This window comes from Amaranthus tricolor, chromosome 3, assembly GCF_026212465.1.
Source record: "Amaranthus tricolor cultivar Red isolate AtriRed21 chromosome 3, ASM2621246v1, whole genome shotgun sequence".
NCBI lineage: Eukaryota > Viridiplantae > Streptophyta > Magnoliopsida > Caryophyllales > Amaranthaceae > Amaranthus > Amaranthus tricolor.
In genome coordinates, this window is record NC_080049.1 from 11,490,814 (window position 1) to 11,508,438 (window position 17,625).

At 32.6% G+C, this 17,625-nt stretch overlaps 1 protein-coding gene across 10 annotated transcripts; it reads right to left on the reverse strand.

Moving 5' to 3' along the window:
* Positions 1-7,940: 7,940 nt before the first annotated feature.
* Positions 7,941-14,794, reverse strand: LOC130807895 (protein FAR-RED IMPAIRED RESPONSE 1). Of its 10 annotated transcripts, XM_057673278.1 has the most exons (10): positions 14,687-14,784; positions 14,271-14,419; positions 11,098-13,213; positions 10,948-11,004; positions 10,790-10,858; positions 10,646-10,714; positions 10,501-10,569; positions 9,796-9,843; positions 9,621-9,720; positions 7,941-9,091 (listed from the first exon to the last, which is right to left on the reverse strand). In XM_057673278.1, exons 2-9 carry the CDS (start codon positions 14,321-14,323, stop codon positions 9,664-9,666), a joined length of 2,538 nt encoding a protein of 845 aa, XP_057529261.1. In that variant the 5' UTR covers positions 14,324-14,419; positions 14,687-14,784; the 3' UTR covers positions 7,941-9,091; positions 9,621-9,663. The 10 variants fall into 10 exon arrangements, 8 of the variants coding, with proteins under 8 accessions (XP_057529261.1, XP_057529266.1, XP_057529265.1 ...); XM_057673283.1 differs by lacking the exon at positions 14,271-14,419 and having other exon boundaries at positions 7,943-9,091; positions 11,098-13,298; XM_057673282.1 differs by lacking the exon at positions 14,271-14,419 and having other exon boundaries at positions 7,943-9,091; positions 11,098-14,088.
* Positions 14,795-17,625: the final 2,831 nt, after the last annotated feature.

The following is a 17,625-nucleotide window of genomic DNA, read 5'->3' on the forward strand; positions in this document are numbered from 1 at the left end:
TGATATTCTGGTTTACAGTGTTTGCTTAGAGACACATTTAATACACTTAAGGAAACTATTTGAGGTTTTTAGAAAGCGAAAGCTATATGGAAATTTAGAAAAGTGTGCTTTCCTGATGAAGGAAGTAAGTTTCTTAGGATTTATCATAAGAAAGGAAGGGATTAGAGCAGATCCAGCTAAGGTAGAGGCTATCAAGTCTTGGCCCACACCAACTAGCATAACACATTTTATGACGTTGTTATTTATTATTATTATTATAACTTTTGGAGATTTTATAATTATATTAATTATTTTGAATTAATTTTAATAGATCTCTTTCATATACGAATTTAAATGTTAACATATTAATATAAAAAAATATTATAATAATAATAATAATAATAATAATAATAATAATAATAATAATAATAACAATAATAATAATTAATTAATTAATTAATTAATATTAATGAAATAAAAAGGTTCAAATTAAAAATCATTATTTCTTTTATTTTATTATTAAAATTGGTAAGCAAAAGAAATGTAGAATTCTTAGTTAGGCTTTACTAGAAGATTTTACCCTAATAAAAACTGAGTAAGGGTTTTCAAGTAGTAATCACTCTTTGGCTCACTCAAATACCCACACACGACATTCCCCTCCCCTCTTCTCTCTTTTCCTCCTGTTCTGCGCCTCCACTGTAGCCGCCACTCTCTCCTCCCTCCCACGAGCAGCTACCGACAGCATCGACCCATTTTCCCCCTCCCACGAGTAGCAGCCCTAGCCTTCTCCTACCCCCACACGCCAACAGTAGCACCACAAGGGTTGTGCCACCTCTGCGCACACCCTAGTCGTGCAAACCACCACCACAAGTCACTTGCTTTCACTCCCCTTCTTTAACTCTATAATTGTGAGCCATTTGGTCCTTGATTTCTAAGTATTTCTTTGTTAAATTGATGTTTACTTGATTCTTGAGTTTTCTACTTTGAGTATTTGAAATGGGTATTGGTTAAAAATGTCATCTTTAGATATGATATTATTAGGGCTCAATTTAGAGATGAAATTACTAATGGTGTGTGTGTATACTACATTTGGTAGTGAGATGGTTGATTAGAAAACTTTACAAGCTCTTTTAAGATTTAGTTTGGTTATCTATTGTTGTGATAAGTGATAGTTGGTAATGATATGCTTGTAGTTGACTATGGAAGTGGTCTTGGTTATTAATTGGGAGTAATAGTTGTTAATTAGTGTTGTTTGATTGTTGTTAATCACAAGTACTCTTGTTAGGTTGTTATCTAAGTTATAAACGAGGTCATGAGTATAGTGTCAAACTTATCATTGATGGTTGCTAAAGTTACTTGTTATGATGTTTGATTGTAGTTCTTTCTAACCTTGATATTGCGATGTGATGACTTTAATATTTGTCATTATCATCATTTTAGCACTACATTAACATCGTAAGATTCAAGTGTGATTTGTTACTTTTTTTAGGTAACGTGAATCAATATAACTCAAATACGGTTGATGTAAAGGAACAATTTACATAATCCTTTTAATCTTAAATTGATGGAAAGACTTATGTTGTTGTTAAGTCAATGATTATGATTGGTGTTGAATGAGATGTGTGTGTATATTAAAGCAATTGGAAACTTATCTCGAATGGATGATAGTGCTTACTTGGGCATTAGTTGGTATGTCAAAGTAGTTAAGGGAACTTATTAGTCTATTCCTAACTTGTATAAGTTCCCAGTTCATAAGAGGAAAGTAGAACCTTAGTTGGGTGACTTTTGTAACTTTTGGTCGTGCAGTGACACTTACAGGTACATACACTCAGTAATTAACTATCATATTCATTGTTTTAAAGTATTATCAATATTTTGTGATTATATACAACGTATTAGAATTATAGAGCGCCAGATTGTGAACTATGCTATCAAATAGTCATAATGCCATGGTTGAGTTGATACTACGCGTGTTTTACAAGAGTTTATGTTTTGAGAAGAGGAGTGTGAAGACCTACATTCTACCCAAGAACACATGGTTCGGGTTAGAAAGGACGTAATGAAATTAAGAAGTATAGGTGGACGATAAACGGTTACTATTTGTGCTTGTGTCTTACGAAATCATCTTATGTTGTTGTATAACATAATGTTATCTAGTAGGTTGGCCTTATTATATTTAATGTTAGTAACTGACGTGTACGTGTTTGTGTTTATGTTTGATTGTTTGATAACTTTCTATGATTGTCTTGCTATGACACATTGGCCTTTGATCTAATGTCGAGCAGCAGTAGGATCATAGACAGGCGTAGCAGGTATTAGAGGTTCTTTTGCATTGCATTGCATTAGGGGAGAGTGATGAGGGCGAAGCATAACCTGTGTCATACCGTTATCTTTCAATTTTGTAGCTCTTGTTTATATTTTGTAAACTTTGGTTGTATACGTTTTGTTATGAGGCCTTGTGTCCTCCTTTGTATATTTGTACTTTCACTGCGAAGTTTATAACTTTGTATGGTTTTAAAGACTTAAGTCATTTTAAAACGCAATTGTTGACATTGGAATCACGATCCATGCTTGGCCTGTTGATTTGAGAAGCCAACTATGAATCATTCCGCCGTGGTGTGAGATTTTTAAAGTTTGGGATGCCTTATATTAGTTTAATGTTTTTATTGTGCTAATTGCTCTACCACATGTTCGATTTTTAGCAGAGATGCTGCTGAAATTTCTATTCACATTTATAAAGTTTATTATTATTATTATTATTATTATTATTATTATTATTATTATATATATATATATATATATATATATATATATATATATATATATATATATATATATATATATATATATATATATATATATATATATATATATACACACACACACACACACACTTATATAAATTCTAGTTGCTATAGTAGTGCTTATTAAAGTGATAAAAAAAATGTAATTCCTATAAATTTTGCCAAATTATTACCAACAAGTTTTGATAAAAGTAGCATAAATAAAACCAAGTACCTAGCTCGACCGAAATGCTGGTACCCGCTAATGAGCACCAATATTTATTAGGGATGATGATTATGTTGTCTCAAAAGAGAGGGTCAATATGAGTTTTCGGCTGGCTAGTGCAGTCAATCGCCCATACCATACCTCTAGCAACAAGATATCACATATTTTGGTCAAAGGGAACCTAATGGGGTTTCAAAGGTAGAATTAACTTGTCTTAGGCTATTTCTTTATGATGACCAAGGAACCCCCGATTGGATAGACATTTTTGTAGGCCGGTGTTTAGCGCTTCAAGTTTTAAAGAAGGGAAAATTTGCTATAGGTGTGATGATTACATTGTTAGTTTGTTATCTAGAAATAGAAATATCAGAAGATTGTTCTGAACTGGAAACCAATGCCACCATTTTCTATGATAATTTGACTCTTTGGCGGGTCCGTTTCCTGCAATATATGCACTCACTTCGCTGCTCCTTTCTTATACCACATGGTCGTACCATTCTCGTACTTCCCTTCCCTATGACTTTATTTGATTTACGTGCGTAAGACACTGCTTAGTATTTATGCAACACCATATATTAGTACTCCCTCCAACGCTATGTTGACCAAGATCCTATAGCTATAGGAGTACTCATCAACTCGGATGATGATGAAGGTGATGAGGAGGATGAGGATGAGGATTACGTTCCTCAAAGGAGCAAGAGTACAAGGTATAGCCTTGCTATTAACTCTCGTTTTGATTGGCGTCAGTAGTATGATGAGCGGTTCTCCAATATGATGACCCGCTTTGAAGATATGGGGAGCTACCTAGATAGACTAGACGAAAATTTACAGACCTTCCAGGTTTCATATGACAGAGACATGTATAATTTGGATACATGTCTCCAATCTATGTGGGTTGCCCAACAAGCCTAGATGGATTACTTTTTTGGGCAACCCTATGTCGATCCCCGAGCTAGCATCTCTGAGATGGAGGCTCAAAGAGAGAGGGAGCGTGCAGTTGAGCTCGCAGTTAGGCGGACTAAAAGGTGCTCATTTTTCTTCTTTCACTGTGGTTTTCTATTAGTCACTGATTCCACTTATACTTCCCCTATTTGTGTGCTTATGTTTTATCATGTCTTTGTTCCTTTGCTATCATGTCTACACCTGTTTAGTTGTAGTATTACTACTTTCTCCTAGTATAGTTTTATTGCTTTCTTAGATTAGGACTTTTATTGATTTTTGTATTGTTTATCTTTTTGTTTTATTTATCTTTTTGTTTGCCCTACCCTTAAAAAAGTTTTGAACAAAAAAATGTAAAAGAAAAAGGAAAAAAAAAAGAGAGAAGGCTAGCCGATAACCTGTGAAGGTGATCAAGGCAAAAGAAGAGTGTGTGATCATCAACTGTTATGTTACTCATCCTTTGTCGCGACACTTGCAGGTATATTTCTACTCCTATCCTTATCTTTCTCTATAATTCTAGCTCTAGTAAATTTTCACACCTTAACCCCCTTAGCCATCTTTACTTAGATTCTCGCATGTCACCTTTTATTAACTATTACATGTTAATTTGAGCTATAAATTTTAACCAATATAAAGGCCCCATCCTCTTTAATCCAAAATATTTCTTGGGTTGCGAGATCCAAGAGCTCCATTGTATGAGCCTTAAAGTATTGGAGTTTGGAATTTATTTGTTTACATTGTGTTGTGGTTATGGTGATGTTGTGCTGGGAAGGGCATGAGGTCGACATAGGGGTTAGGATTTAATTGGGACTTTTAAGATCATCTTATAAGAGAAAAGAAGGATTAAGATAGGAAACCTCTTACTTTTTGGGGAGTCATAAGGAAAGTTGGCGTTTCACATTATAAAAGTTTATCCTGCAACTGATGGTGTTATCCCAAATCAACATTGATGTTTCATTAGGTAGGCTTCATTCTTTATATTCTTGTGATTTAGCAGATTTATCCAGGGTTACTGAAGAACTTGTTTTTATAAGGATCGCTGAACACCCTTTTGTTACTCACCATGAAAAGCAAGCATAGAGGAACTTATTGCTTGTTTATTCATGTTTTCTATCTTATATTTTGTATGAATTTATCTTGCATTTATAATTGTATATTTATTTTATAGCTGAGTTTGCACATGTTTGTCATTGAAATAATAAAAAAAAGTAAAAATATTTAAAAACATTAGCCCAGCTAGGTTGAAACCCCGAATGGGCAACCTAGGCAAAAGAGCAACACGAGTGGTAAGCAAATGAAAAATGAAAAAAAATCAATGAGTGGCTAGGACGAAAACCCACAATGAGTTCCTTGGAAAAATGAGAGATAAAGAGAGATTATAATTTTTTGTGTCTCATTTGTACTTAGAGTTGGCGACATATGAAGTGGGAGCTATAAGGTGGATATTTAGGTGAGTCACCATTGGAGGAATAAGTTTAATTGTCTTTCGTTTCCATGTTCTTTAGAAGCAATAAGGAGGTTGAAGTGTAGCGAATTTTTAGGGTACTTTGTTTTGTACTCTTATTTGTGTTGTGTTATGTTAGTGTTAGCCAAATATAAGGGACAATAGTTCCGAATGTTTGGACTTTTCGTAAACACTAGGGAATTAGAGAAGCTTAGGAAAAGGAGGCATGAGAAGTAGATAAGAATTTGGAGACTATCTCTTAGCCTTGTTTTTTCATATTTTCTCACCTTGATTTGCTCAAGGACAAGCAAAGGTTAAGCATAGAGGAGTTTGAGAAGTGCAATTATTTGCACTTATTATGTCTATTTTTATACTCCTTTTATGAAGTTTACAGGCGGTTTAGCACTATTTTTGATTTATTTACTCTAACTTGTTTGAACTAAGTTTGAGTAATTTGGTTGATTTTGGAGATTATTTAGTATATTTATGCAAAAATGAGGCTAATACAATAGCAGGACATTAGGGGTAGGAAGAAAGTGGTATTCTAAAGTTAAAGAATGAAAAAAAAGGTCACAAAAATATTCTAATTACAAAGTATACTCGGCTTTGGGACGGAAATAATGCCCCAAAGTCGAAAGACATACTAAGATGTTCTGAGAAAAAGAAAAAAGCCAAGTCGACTTTCATGGCAAAAAAGTTATCGCTGATTTGGCGTTAGGTGTTAGAAAAATCATCAGAGTCAATTTCAAAATCCGACTCGTCTTCATCAACAAAGACAAAAACCGATTCAACGTTTAATTTAGGAAAGGAAGTGTTCACGGTAGCAAACAAAGCCGACTTGGCTTTCTGTTCATCAATGTCATTGGCGAGTCGGCGGTTGGGTTTCGGAATTTTGCGAATTCGGTAGCATCAAAAGCCGATTCGGCTTCTTGGTCATAAGAGTCACCGTCGAGTCGTCGTTTATCTCTGGAACACGTATTGGTTCTTTCTCCATTACTTTATTATTATAGTACTTCTATTTATTTTTATTTAATTAAGTTTATAAGGTTAAATTCAGTTATCTTGGGAAGGATTATCCCCAAGTAAGCCAATAGTATAAATAGGCATTAGGATTTTCATTAATCATTCCCTAGTTCATACGTCATTTCTTAGTTTTCAGTTCTTAAATTATTTTCTCTCGGTGTTATATTTTCTTTTGCTATTTCAAATATTTATTCAATTTAAAGTTCAGTTTCTATTCAATTTATAAGCTTCTTTCCATCTTGTCTTTCTTTCTTTATTTATTTAATTGTCTTTCATTATTTATTCCTATCATGTTTAGTGTCATAATTAGGGTTTTATTTATCAGATGGTCTCTTGAGAGATCGTCTTTTTTAAAGACAATTTCAAGCTCAGCCCATTAAACCTTAATGTCTACTTATCGTATTTTTAATGCTTACTTACATTATCCTTAATGCTTACTTAAATGTTTTCTTTCAAAATCTTAAATGTCTACTTACATCATTCTTAATGTCTACTTACAATATTTTAAAAATTATATAATGGGCTGGCCCAATTAAAAATGTTTTTTCAAAGAGACCGTCTTTCACAAGAATTTGAGTTTATTTATTATTGATTTCATGTTAAAACCTTGTCTTGTGAGTCGATTTTCTTTCTATAATTAAGGGATTGATCCTAGTTTGTTGAATGTAATGATTTTATTCAATTGATTGTATGAAGTTTGAATCTATGTTTAATGAACCTTAATTTAAATATCTTTATTAACCTTTTCAATAAAACGAAAGTTTAAGATTATGATTGATTTAGGATTGAGGTATTTTTAGGTTAAATTTATACTAGTTTACCAAATAAAACAGAAGTTTGAGGATTAAAATTAGTAAAGTCTTATAAAGAATATAGTGAAAGCTTGAGATTAATTATATCGCGTTTGATCATATTAAATATTCAATTTCATATAATTAGGAGAATACTTGATTTTCATGCTAGAATTAGGTGATTCCCCATATCCTAAACTTTCTTCATTATTATAATTTATACATAAATCTATAATTTTTGCTTTATTCAATCATCATGATGGCACATTTTAAATTATGTGTCATAGTATTATTAGATAAACCAAATTCATATTGCTTGTTCTATATCTTGTGATTATAAATTAGACAAATTCATTAATTCGCTTCCCTGAATTCGACATGTATAACTAGACATATATCGTGTGCTTCAATTAAAATAAAATTACCTATCAATATTTATTATTTTTACTTTTATTTATTTATTTATTTTTGAAAATATCTAGAAATTACACTAATAGCTGTTACAGGCTAAATAAAAAAGATCAAACGTCATGTATTTGATTCATTAATTAAGTATACATGAACTAAGAAAAGAATTATGCATTAGCTTAATGATTAAAAGTTTTTCCGTTTAACCTAATTTAAGAGGTTGATTCTCACCATCAATAAGAATAATAATCCTCCTTCTCTGTTTTCCCTCTGAGGGATTGAAGTATACTCCTATAACCAAGAAGATTGGTAGAAATATCATAGCACATTACTAAAGTCCCAGAATTGAAAAGGTACAGTTTAAAACAAGACCTTCAATTTCAGAAATGAAGACACTATCACCTGAAAATGAAATAGCCCTTATGTAACAGAAAAGGAAAGACCATAAATGTGGAAACTATCCAAGTTATAGCCATCAAGGTGAACTTTACAACTGCATATTAGCCTTCATATTCTCTAATTGCTGAATAAAATTCATTACTATCAGCAACATTCTGAAATTAAAAAGAACCTCAAGCGAAAGAAACTTCATGTAGAGGAATGACAAACAGAGCAATGTATTGATCAGGAGCAGCACCATCGACATCGTCCAAACATGCATACAGGGGTATAGGGCACATGTAGAGGAATGACATACAAAGCAGCAAATTGTAAAGAAACCAAGTCTCACTAACTTTCTCAAGCTCACATTATTCATGTGAAGTTCCAATCATATTTTCTATCAAGAGTCAGTTAAAACAATCTTTTTGTTTTTACTAACACTAAGGTTGGATACATCCGACTCTTAAATCCCACTTAGGTGGGAGCCACTTAATAACATTAGGGTAATGGAATATCATTGTACTACAATCTATTCCATAACGAAAATCAGCTACACTTTGTTTATAGTAATCAGAAAGTTTGCTACTTCTGCTGTTAACATGTCGGAATGGCTGCAATGAAATTTCTTTTATCCCCAATCTTGCAGATAATATAGTCATTTCAGCATTTTTTAGCTTCATTTGTAATAAGGGAGGCCATATAGCCGATACATTACCTATTATTCTACTCAAATGATTGATATACTAGCAAAATATTCAGAAAAAAACAAGCTACAATTCTAACCTTTTGATTATAATGAAAACGTTCTACAATTTAAAACAAAAGTCTGTCAAATCATCAGTATGAAAACATTATAACAAAAAATAAAAACTCAAGCTTGTATGAAAAACTCAAATTACAAACTTAGTTTTATTTCTACTACTTTAAGCGCTTAACTACACGGAATCTTGTGATATTCAATCATTCCTAATAGCTAATACCATACTTATAAATTAGTAATGCTGCTCAGGTTTAAAATAGAAGACACTGCATAATTTGGCCTCGCAGGCAATGCCTCCCCCAATCCCCGGTGTAGCGTTGCCCCTATTCGTAATAGATCCACCTTTAAAACTTCAAAGAGCTGAAAAGTGGTTCAATAAACCATCAAAGACGGATCATATGTTACTCATACTCCCCAAGAAGTTTTTGACACCAATATGGTAAAGATTCAGTTCTTCCTTGGTTTTCTACTATAGTAAGTTTGAAGGAGCACACCCACAAACAACACATGCTTAACAACAAAAGTTAAAAATTTGAAAAACATGGGATGTATGTAAATGTTGCAGAAGTGAAATGCGTATTGACGCTCAAGATTTTTGAGCAGCTTTTCCTAATTCCAGTGAAAAACCAACCACGGTTTTTTTATGATCTAAATGTTCATTGGCAAATCCAGTTACCTTTAAAATCATCCTATCATCAAAATCATTTGATATAATCTGAGCAGCTCTCATTCAAAAATCTTGTTACTCGTTGATATTATTCCTTCCCATATAACATAGAGACTTCATGTTGATGAATGCAAGTTTATAATAACTAATGACAAATAATCATGTCCCAAATGTTTTTTGGTTTGTCTAAAATAGTGTTGTCATTAAATAATGGAGCCAAACCTGTGATATCTAAACATGACAATTACAAACAAATATTTGTTTCTCAAGTGTGTCTGGAAGCATCTTCATGCAACTGGGTGGTTCTTAAATTATGTTCATTCTGAAAGAGGATCAGAAAAACTTGGTAAGAATCATACAATATACTGCTAAAAGACAAATAATCTCATCAAATTACCTGCAAACTATAAGAGAAGCTAGATGATGATCGAAAATCCATATGTCCCTACAAAAATGTGGAAAGAAATTACTCAACATTCAAGTAATAGATATTTGCAATCAGAAAACATACGAAAATGGTGGCTTGACAATGCCAATATTTGTGTTTAGGCAATTCGGAATTTGTTATCATCAAAATACAAAATTTGTATAATTTACATAAACTGCAAACCTTTTTATGCACAAAAAAGAACAAAGATTACATGTGTTACAAAAGTCAAAGATTGGAAAATTTAGGATCTTAATAAAGAAAGATCTAGGATGAAAATGACCTGAATAACTGAAAAGAGAATTACATGAAGAATTGGAATTTGTTGGAGCATAGTGCAATAAATAGAATGAATAAAGGAGGAGAATATAGTAGATGATCATTGGAAATTTTTTTGTTAGTAGATTAGTAATACACTGGGTTTAACATAGTATGACCTCTATAGCGATAATCTCTCACATTAATTTGGTTTGGTTCATGTAGTTGACCCTAGGTTATTGGGTTTGGCTTGTTTTTATCTGTTGAGTAACAAAAGTGGAAGTTCCATATTTTTGGATTCTATTTATGCAAGTTTTCCAAATTAAAATAAGCAAGTTTTCCAAATTAAAATAAGTTTTCCAAGTACCACTCATTCAACAAATGTATAAGTCTATATGTATAAATTAATAAATTTACCAGCCCATGTACACTGTGCTGAGAACCAAGAAATCCTTCATTGGTTGGCACTACAGAATGCAATTGCCCCTGAATCATTGTGAATAGGTTAATAATATGAAGAACCATATTTAAGCATACATTTATATAAATTTCTATCACTTACCAACCCTTGCATACTGTCTTGATCAACAAAATAGCTATCATGTGGTGGCTCCATTAAGTTCAGCTGTACCTGTAGTTTTAAAAAATCATTTGCACAACTATAAGCTCTTTGTCCAAGAAACTCAAGTAAAGAGGCTTGGCATACCAGTCCTGGAACATTCTGTTGGGAACCATAGAAACCATTGAACGATATCCCCTCTGAGTTTGGATTTTCCTACAAAAAACAATACAAAGTAAAATATAAATAAACGAAACAAACAAAATGCTGCATTATTAAACTGGCAAAATAGCTGAAGGACAGACCATGTGGTGGAAGCTGTCCTCTGCATCAGTCAGCATCACATCTGTCTCTGAAGCTATCTACACAACAAGACCAACTGTACACAATCTGCGGTCTATATAACTACACCAGTTTTGTAAACAAATAAGGCACTTACAGAAATGAACAATTACCTTCCTTTTCTTCACCACATTCTTTTTTTTGCTTGTTCTACTTAACATACCTCCTTGGTATGCTTCATCAATATCATAAGCACAAAAGGTATCACCAGCTTCCATAACGCTTCTGTTCATGTTATTTACACTAACACACTTTTTCAGTGTATCCACCAGCGTTCGCAGGGCAATATCATGACTTTCTTGACTTAACGATCCTTCCTCACTCAGTTCAATGGCTTGCTTACACAAGGCCACATAACGTTGTACCCTGGATTGCAGTCGCTGAGTTCCTTCTACCATGAACGATCTAGATTTCGCATCTTTTTTCCACCTCTCCATTATATACTGAGAAGGTATGCTAGAAATACCAGAAATTTGGAGAGCAAGCATTGAATGTCTGCACAAAAAACCGTGGTACTCGAACATACGACACATACAAGATACCTGACACCTCGTTTCATCCCATACTACAAAAAATGTTTCGTCCTTTTCACAGTCTTCCACTCGATAAGTTACAGATGTTCCATCTTCAGCTTCTTTCTTAGGGTGACAACCTACCACACCCAGAACTTCAACCTGAAAATTTTTGAAAACTGCATGCGTATATAGAGCTGACATTTGTTTTTCCCAGGGTGAAGGAGATTTCAGTGCAGGCTGCTTGTGCCACGTGTCAAAATCTGCTATAGCCTCTTCCTCGTACCTGTTCTGCAGAATTCCACCATATTGCTTCACAAATTCTTTCAAAGAAAGCTTCCTTTGAATATACTTGTCAAAAAAAGATATGACGCTTTCAGGACGACGTGGAGGGGACATTCCTGCCAAGAAGATATCACTCATAAATAGAGGAACCCATTTCTTGCGATCTTCATACAACGAACTTATCCAATCATCGTCCTGAAGATCAAACCTACCAATCATTTTCCACCATCTCAACTCAAATTGTTCATCGGTCCATGACTTGAGTATGCACTTATTGAATTTTCTAGAAAACTTTTCATGTCGTTGCGAAAGATTTTCTGATACTTTCTCAAGAACATTATAAAGATGAAAGCAATGCCGCTTATCAGGAAAAACCTCCTGGATAGCAGACTTCATACAAGGATGCTGGTCGGTAAGAATAACCCGCGGGGCAATCCCTCCCATCGCTCTGAGCCATGTCTTCATTAACCAAACAAACGTTGAGGTCAACTCATCTGCAATCAAGGCACAGCCAAGTAACATTGCCTGGCAGTGATGGTTCACCCCCACAAAGAGAACGAGAGGCAACTTGTCATTTATTCTCATGTATGAACTGTCAAGAGACACAACATCACTGAAACTTGCATAGTCACTCCTACTTTTACCATCAACCCAAAAGAAATTCCTAAGATATTGTTCTTCATTCATATCTATTGCGTAAAAGAATTTAGGATTTTCTTTCTTGACACACATAAAATAATCAAGTAAGAATTGGGCCTCTCCTTCGTCTAAAACCAAACGATTTCCTTTATCAAACTGAGAACCAAGTGTGTCCCTGGTAGACCCATGATTTATTAAACTAGCTGACTGCCTTGACATATCAACATACAACTTTTTCGTTCGTTCACTGACAGCATGTAAGATATCAATATTATTCTTCTCGACCAATTTTACATTTCGGTCAATACGAAAATAATATGCTAATGCCGGTAGAAGTTCGTGGTTGTGTTCCTTTATAAACTCATGTATGATCCATTTACCATACTTATTTCTCTTGACATGCATGCTAGCCTTGCAATCAGTCTTCTTAACTCCAGGTCGACGGCTGCTACCAGCATCAAATTCAGGAGTGACCCCATATCGGGAGCAAGCAAACTTCGCATCAATAAAATCTTTTGATTTCTTTGAACGCCGGCTATTCTTTATTGAGGTAGTGAATCCCATAGATTTAGCATACTCTTGGTAGTGCTTGTAAGCAGCTTCATATGACTCAAATTGAAGGTCACTGTGAGGCTCAATATCAACGTCTCCTTCAAGTAAAAAATCACTCATTGCAGAGACAACAGTTCCTCCTTCTCGATCATGTACAACATTGACAAGCTCCACCATATCCCTACTGGAACCCTCATCATGACACATATCCTGTCTTTGATCATCCATCCTATAGACAACACTGGGATGGCTATCTTTTGTAAGCATGTGCAATAAATATTCTTTAACATTTTAACCTTCTTTTACATTGAAGCTTACAAACCATCCTGGCAATGACAACAGTAATACAGAAAGCAATATGAAATTGAGAAAATAAATGATTGATAGCAGCATACTCCTGAGCAGAAACACATTAATTCACATAAAAGAAAAGTAAAACCGACAACTCCTTTATCCGTTAATTCAGTACATAACAACAATGCCATAGCCTTGATCCCAACAAATAGGGACCAAGTAATTCAGTAGCTTGGAGTTTATATGATACTATGTTGTTAAATATCAGTTTTTTTGTAGTTGATTCAATTTGGCAAATAACAAAATCCCATAACATTACATATATACATGTGAGTTAAAATCATGCCATGACATATGTTATAAGACGTTATCCTACTATAAAAGCCATTATAATCCATTTATACAAAGAATAAGATTCATAACGGTATATTTTAATCTAACAAATATGTAATGTCATAAAAATGTTGAAGCACGTTTATAGTTAAAAAAAACACAGAACTACACATTACAATTATATTTAATGGATCCTTATCAACTTGTAGTCTATTCTCAATAGAGCCACATCTAAACAGTTCTTTTATCAGAGTATAATGGACTATAATAAAATAGCTAACTAAATCATTACACTTCTTATTTACGTAAAATTATAACGATTTTTCAAGCAAGACCCAAGGGTCAATCATTTCAACCCTATGTCATAGCAAGGGTATAATTGCGTTCATACAAACCCCAGATTCAACTTAGTGGCATTAGGACAATGACATTTTTCTTCTTGTATCTTTATCAACTTGTCTGTTCCTGCCACAATTGCTCCAAAGCGCACTGGTAAAATTCAATTTTCTTGCAAAGTCATTACCGACACTTGAAGAATAAATTGTTTTTGCACACATAATCAGGATCTTATGCTAAATTAGCATCCATTCAGGTCCCAGATGACCTAATATAAATTTACAGAGCCAAAATTGACACCTAGCTTCCTAATTCCAAAGTTTTTAATCAATTACCTATATGAGAACATATGATGCAAAATAAATTCCTTCATGTTGACCAAGAACATTCCAGGAGCAAATTCCTTAGCTAAATCTCCATTTTCCAGGTTTTGTCCAACACTAAATTATACAATTCAGCAATAGAACCAAATTCCCTATTTCAACTACAAGAAAGAAACAAATTCGGTAGGTTCTACCCATTAAATTTTCTCTGAAAAAAAGATGAATCCGTGAAATGAATGATTTAGAAAAGGGGGTGAATTCATGAATAATCTACTAAATAGAGATCCTAAATCAAGTTGTACAAGGGGACAAATGGAGAGGCGAACTAGAAAATGCATTGTATAGTCGAATGATTTTCGAGGTGAATTAACCTAATAAAGTAATGAATTTGAACAATTGATATAAAGAATTGAACGAACAGTACTAACCTGATACTCTAGAATGAATTGCTTCAATGGGCAGAATCCGAAGGGCATTGGTGAATGAAGTCTATCAAAAAGTTGTCACCACCAATAGAGCAGGGCGTCTAATATCACAAACTAATATATATATATATATATATATATATATATATATATATATATATATATATATATATATATATATATATATATGCAATGTGTGTATAAATACATATATATTTAAATTTAAACCGATGTAATTACATAGTGTCATAATAACATTTATCAAGATTGGATATAATATAATAATAGATATATCAAAAAATAAAGTGCAATTGGGATAATTTCAAAGTTGAAGATATTAATAAACTCAATATTGTTAAGTTAATAAAACTGCTTTATATGAAAAAAAAATATTTTTATTGAGATTTAATTTACTATATCTAATTAAAACACTTTTAAATTCAAATTGCAGAAGAAACTTTCTTTTCATTTATACTTTAATCACATAAATGAATAATTAAGATAATTTTTTCTAAAAAATTAAATGATAGTAGCTTTAGGAGAAGTTACAAATAAATCTTTAATTCTTATATTTTTAAGTTGAGGATTTCATGTATGAGGATTTTTAAATCTCAACTTTCAAGTTCTCTTAAACTTGTTTCAACTTGAAGATGTTGAACGAGTTCCGAGAGACTAATCTCTTCCTTTTTGTGTTTGAGAGGGCATGTTTAACATCCCTCCAAGTGTTTGGCAACTTGTCTATAATACTAGAAACTATGTAAATTTCATCTCTTGTAATGCCATGCACTTTCATGTTATTATATATGCGTCTTAATTCATGGAATTGATCAATCACCGGACGGTTGTCCAACATCTTGTAATTATTGAAATTACTAACTAAAAAGTTCTTAGAACTTGCATCTTCCGACATAAACTATCCCATAAAATCTTAGCGGACTCATGAAATTGATAAATATTGTTCTCCCACTTGTTGCACTTCCTTGCCTCCTCTAAAGTTTCATTCTCCTTTTCTTCCGGTTCAGAGTGCTTATCACATAGGCCACATTGAGGGAAGTCAATAGGATGAGCATTTTCTTTTGCAATCCTCTGAATTCCACACCCAAAAACTTGTCTAATTTCATGAAGTTTTGAAGTGAGTTCCTTAACGCTTGCCATGATCACAAAAATTATCACATTAGATTATTACAAATAATAATGCAAAAAATAAATTACAAATACAAGATTATATTTGTAGTATCTCCTTTCTGTATGGCAATGGACTCCTTGCTTGAATGAACCACGAATTGAATAACACCGTAAAGAAGATTTATTTGCAACGGTTATATCACTTAGAAATCTTGATATAGATTGAAGGCGACTACAAGCATTCATATTGTGATATTTCCCCTACAAAGGTACTTGGATTATGAGAATGGAAATTCACAACGAGATACAATCATAACTCTAATCGATTAGTACAAACTGATTGAACTAAATGATTATGTGTTTGTGTAAAGAGTACAATCAGAAAAACAATAAAAGAGTTTATAACTCTCTTTTTGTGTTTCATGAGAATGAAAGAAAGATGAAATCAGAATATGATATTCAAGATGTGTTTGATCACAATGCACCCACTCTTATTTATAGAGTAATGTAACAATGATTCCTCCAAATCTATTTACTAATTATATATGATGGTTATTAGATTATAATCGAGTAAAACATTAGTTCATAGCAACACAACACTCCATGAAACAAAGTTTTGATTCACAAACAGATGCATTGTTCTGAGGTTCTCGAACGAGCATGAGCCAAATCACTTTCCAAAAACAGAAGCTCAGAAATCAAATTGTCCAAACACTGAAGAAGTGCTCGAACAAGCACCCCTATGCTCGAACGAGCACACTGGTCGAGCAACATGAATTTGTCTAGTTTGTTATGTTCTTGCTTAGTTTATGTTTTAAACCTTTGGAATATGTCCTACATGCTCTAAATCTCAAAGAATTGGAGCTTATACGTTCAAAATTGAGTTAAACCATAAGACTTCAATTGTATATTTATATGACATAATTTAACCAATTAACATATTCAATTTGAACTATTTACAAATATATATATATATATATATATATATATATATATATATATATATATATAAACATGTTTAATCCCGTGACTACATTACAATTTTTTAGGGTTTTGGGTTCTTGTCTTATTCTTCTAATCGAATTCTCTTTGTATGTAATCTTTAATCCTAAATTATTTTAATTATGCTTTAAAGTGATTTCTCATTTTTTATTCTTGAAAAATCAGAATCAATAATAATAAAAGTGTCTAAAAAGTTAAGATTGAATTATATTTAAGGATTTTGAAGAGGAAGAATGAAAACCATTGGAAAAAATAGTAAGAATCAATAGGAAAAATCAGTTATCATAAGAGGAAAAAACAAAAATGGCAAAAATCAAGAAAGAAAATAAAAAGGAGAAGGAAAGAAAGAGGAATTTTAAATACGGAATTCAGAAAAAAATAAATAAAAAATAAAAAATAAGGGGAAGGATGTGAGGCTATTACACATGCCAAAATGAGTAGGCCCAAATTGATGGTTTCATAATGTGACCGTCTCGGCCAATTTTTGTGTTTTTATAAACTCAAGTTATTAGAAAAGACTGTTTCATAATAAGATCACAAACAGGTTGACCAATTTTTAATTATAATCTTAAAGTAATAAATTTCAATTTAAAGTATAATTTTAAATAGATCAATTATGACCTTTTTGAAGTGATCAATTCAGACCTTGAAGTGATCTGACGTGATCAATTCAAACCATAAAGTGATCAATTATATATAAGCTGATTAATTATAATATTAGAGCAGACAACTTTAATTTGATAACTAACAAGTTTAAAAATGATTAATTGCAATTTTAAAGTGATCAATTTAAAGTTTATAGAGCCAAATGTAAT

Coding starts and splice junctions, on each gene's coding strand:
- LOC130807895 (XM_057673278.1), bottom strand. CDS start 14,323: ATGTTCTTGGTCAACATGAAGGAATTTATTTTGCATCATATGTTCTCA. Junction 11,005..11,097: donor ATGTGGTGAAGAAAAGGAAG/GTAATTGTTCAT, acceptor CTTGTTGTGTAG/ATAGCTTCAGAGACAGATGT. Junction 9,844..10,500: donor AGCACAGTGTACATGGGCTG/GTAAATTTATTA, acceptor ACATTTTTGTAG/GGACATATGGATTTTCGATC.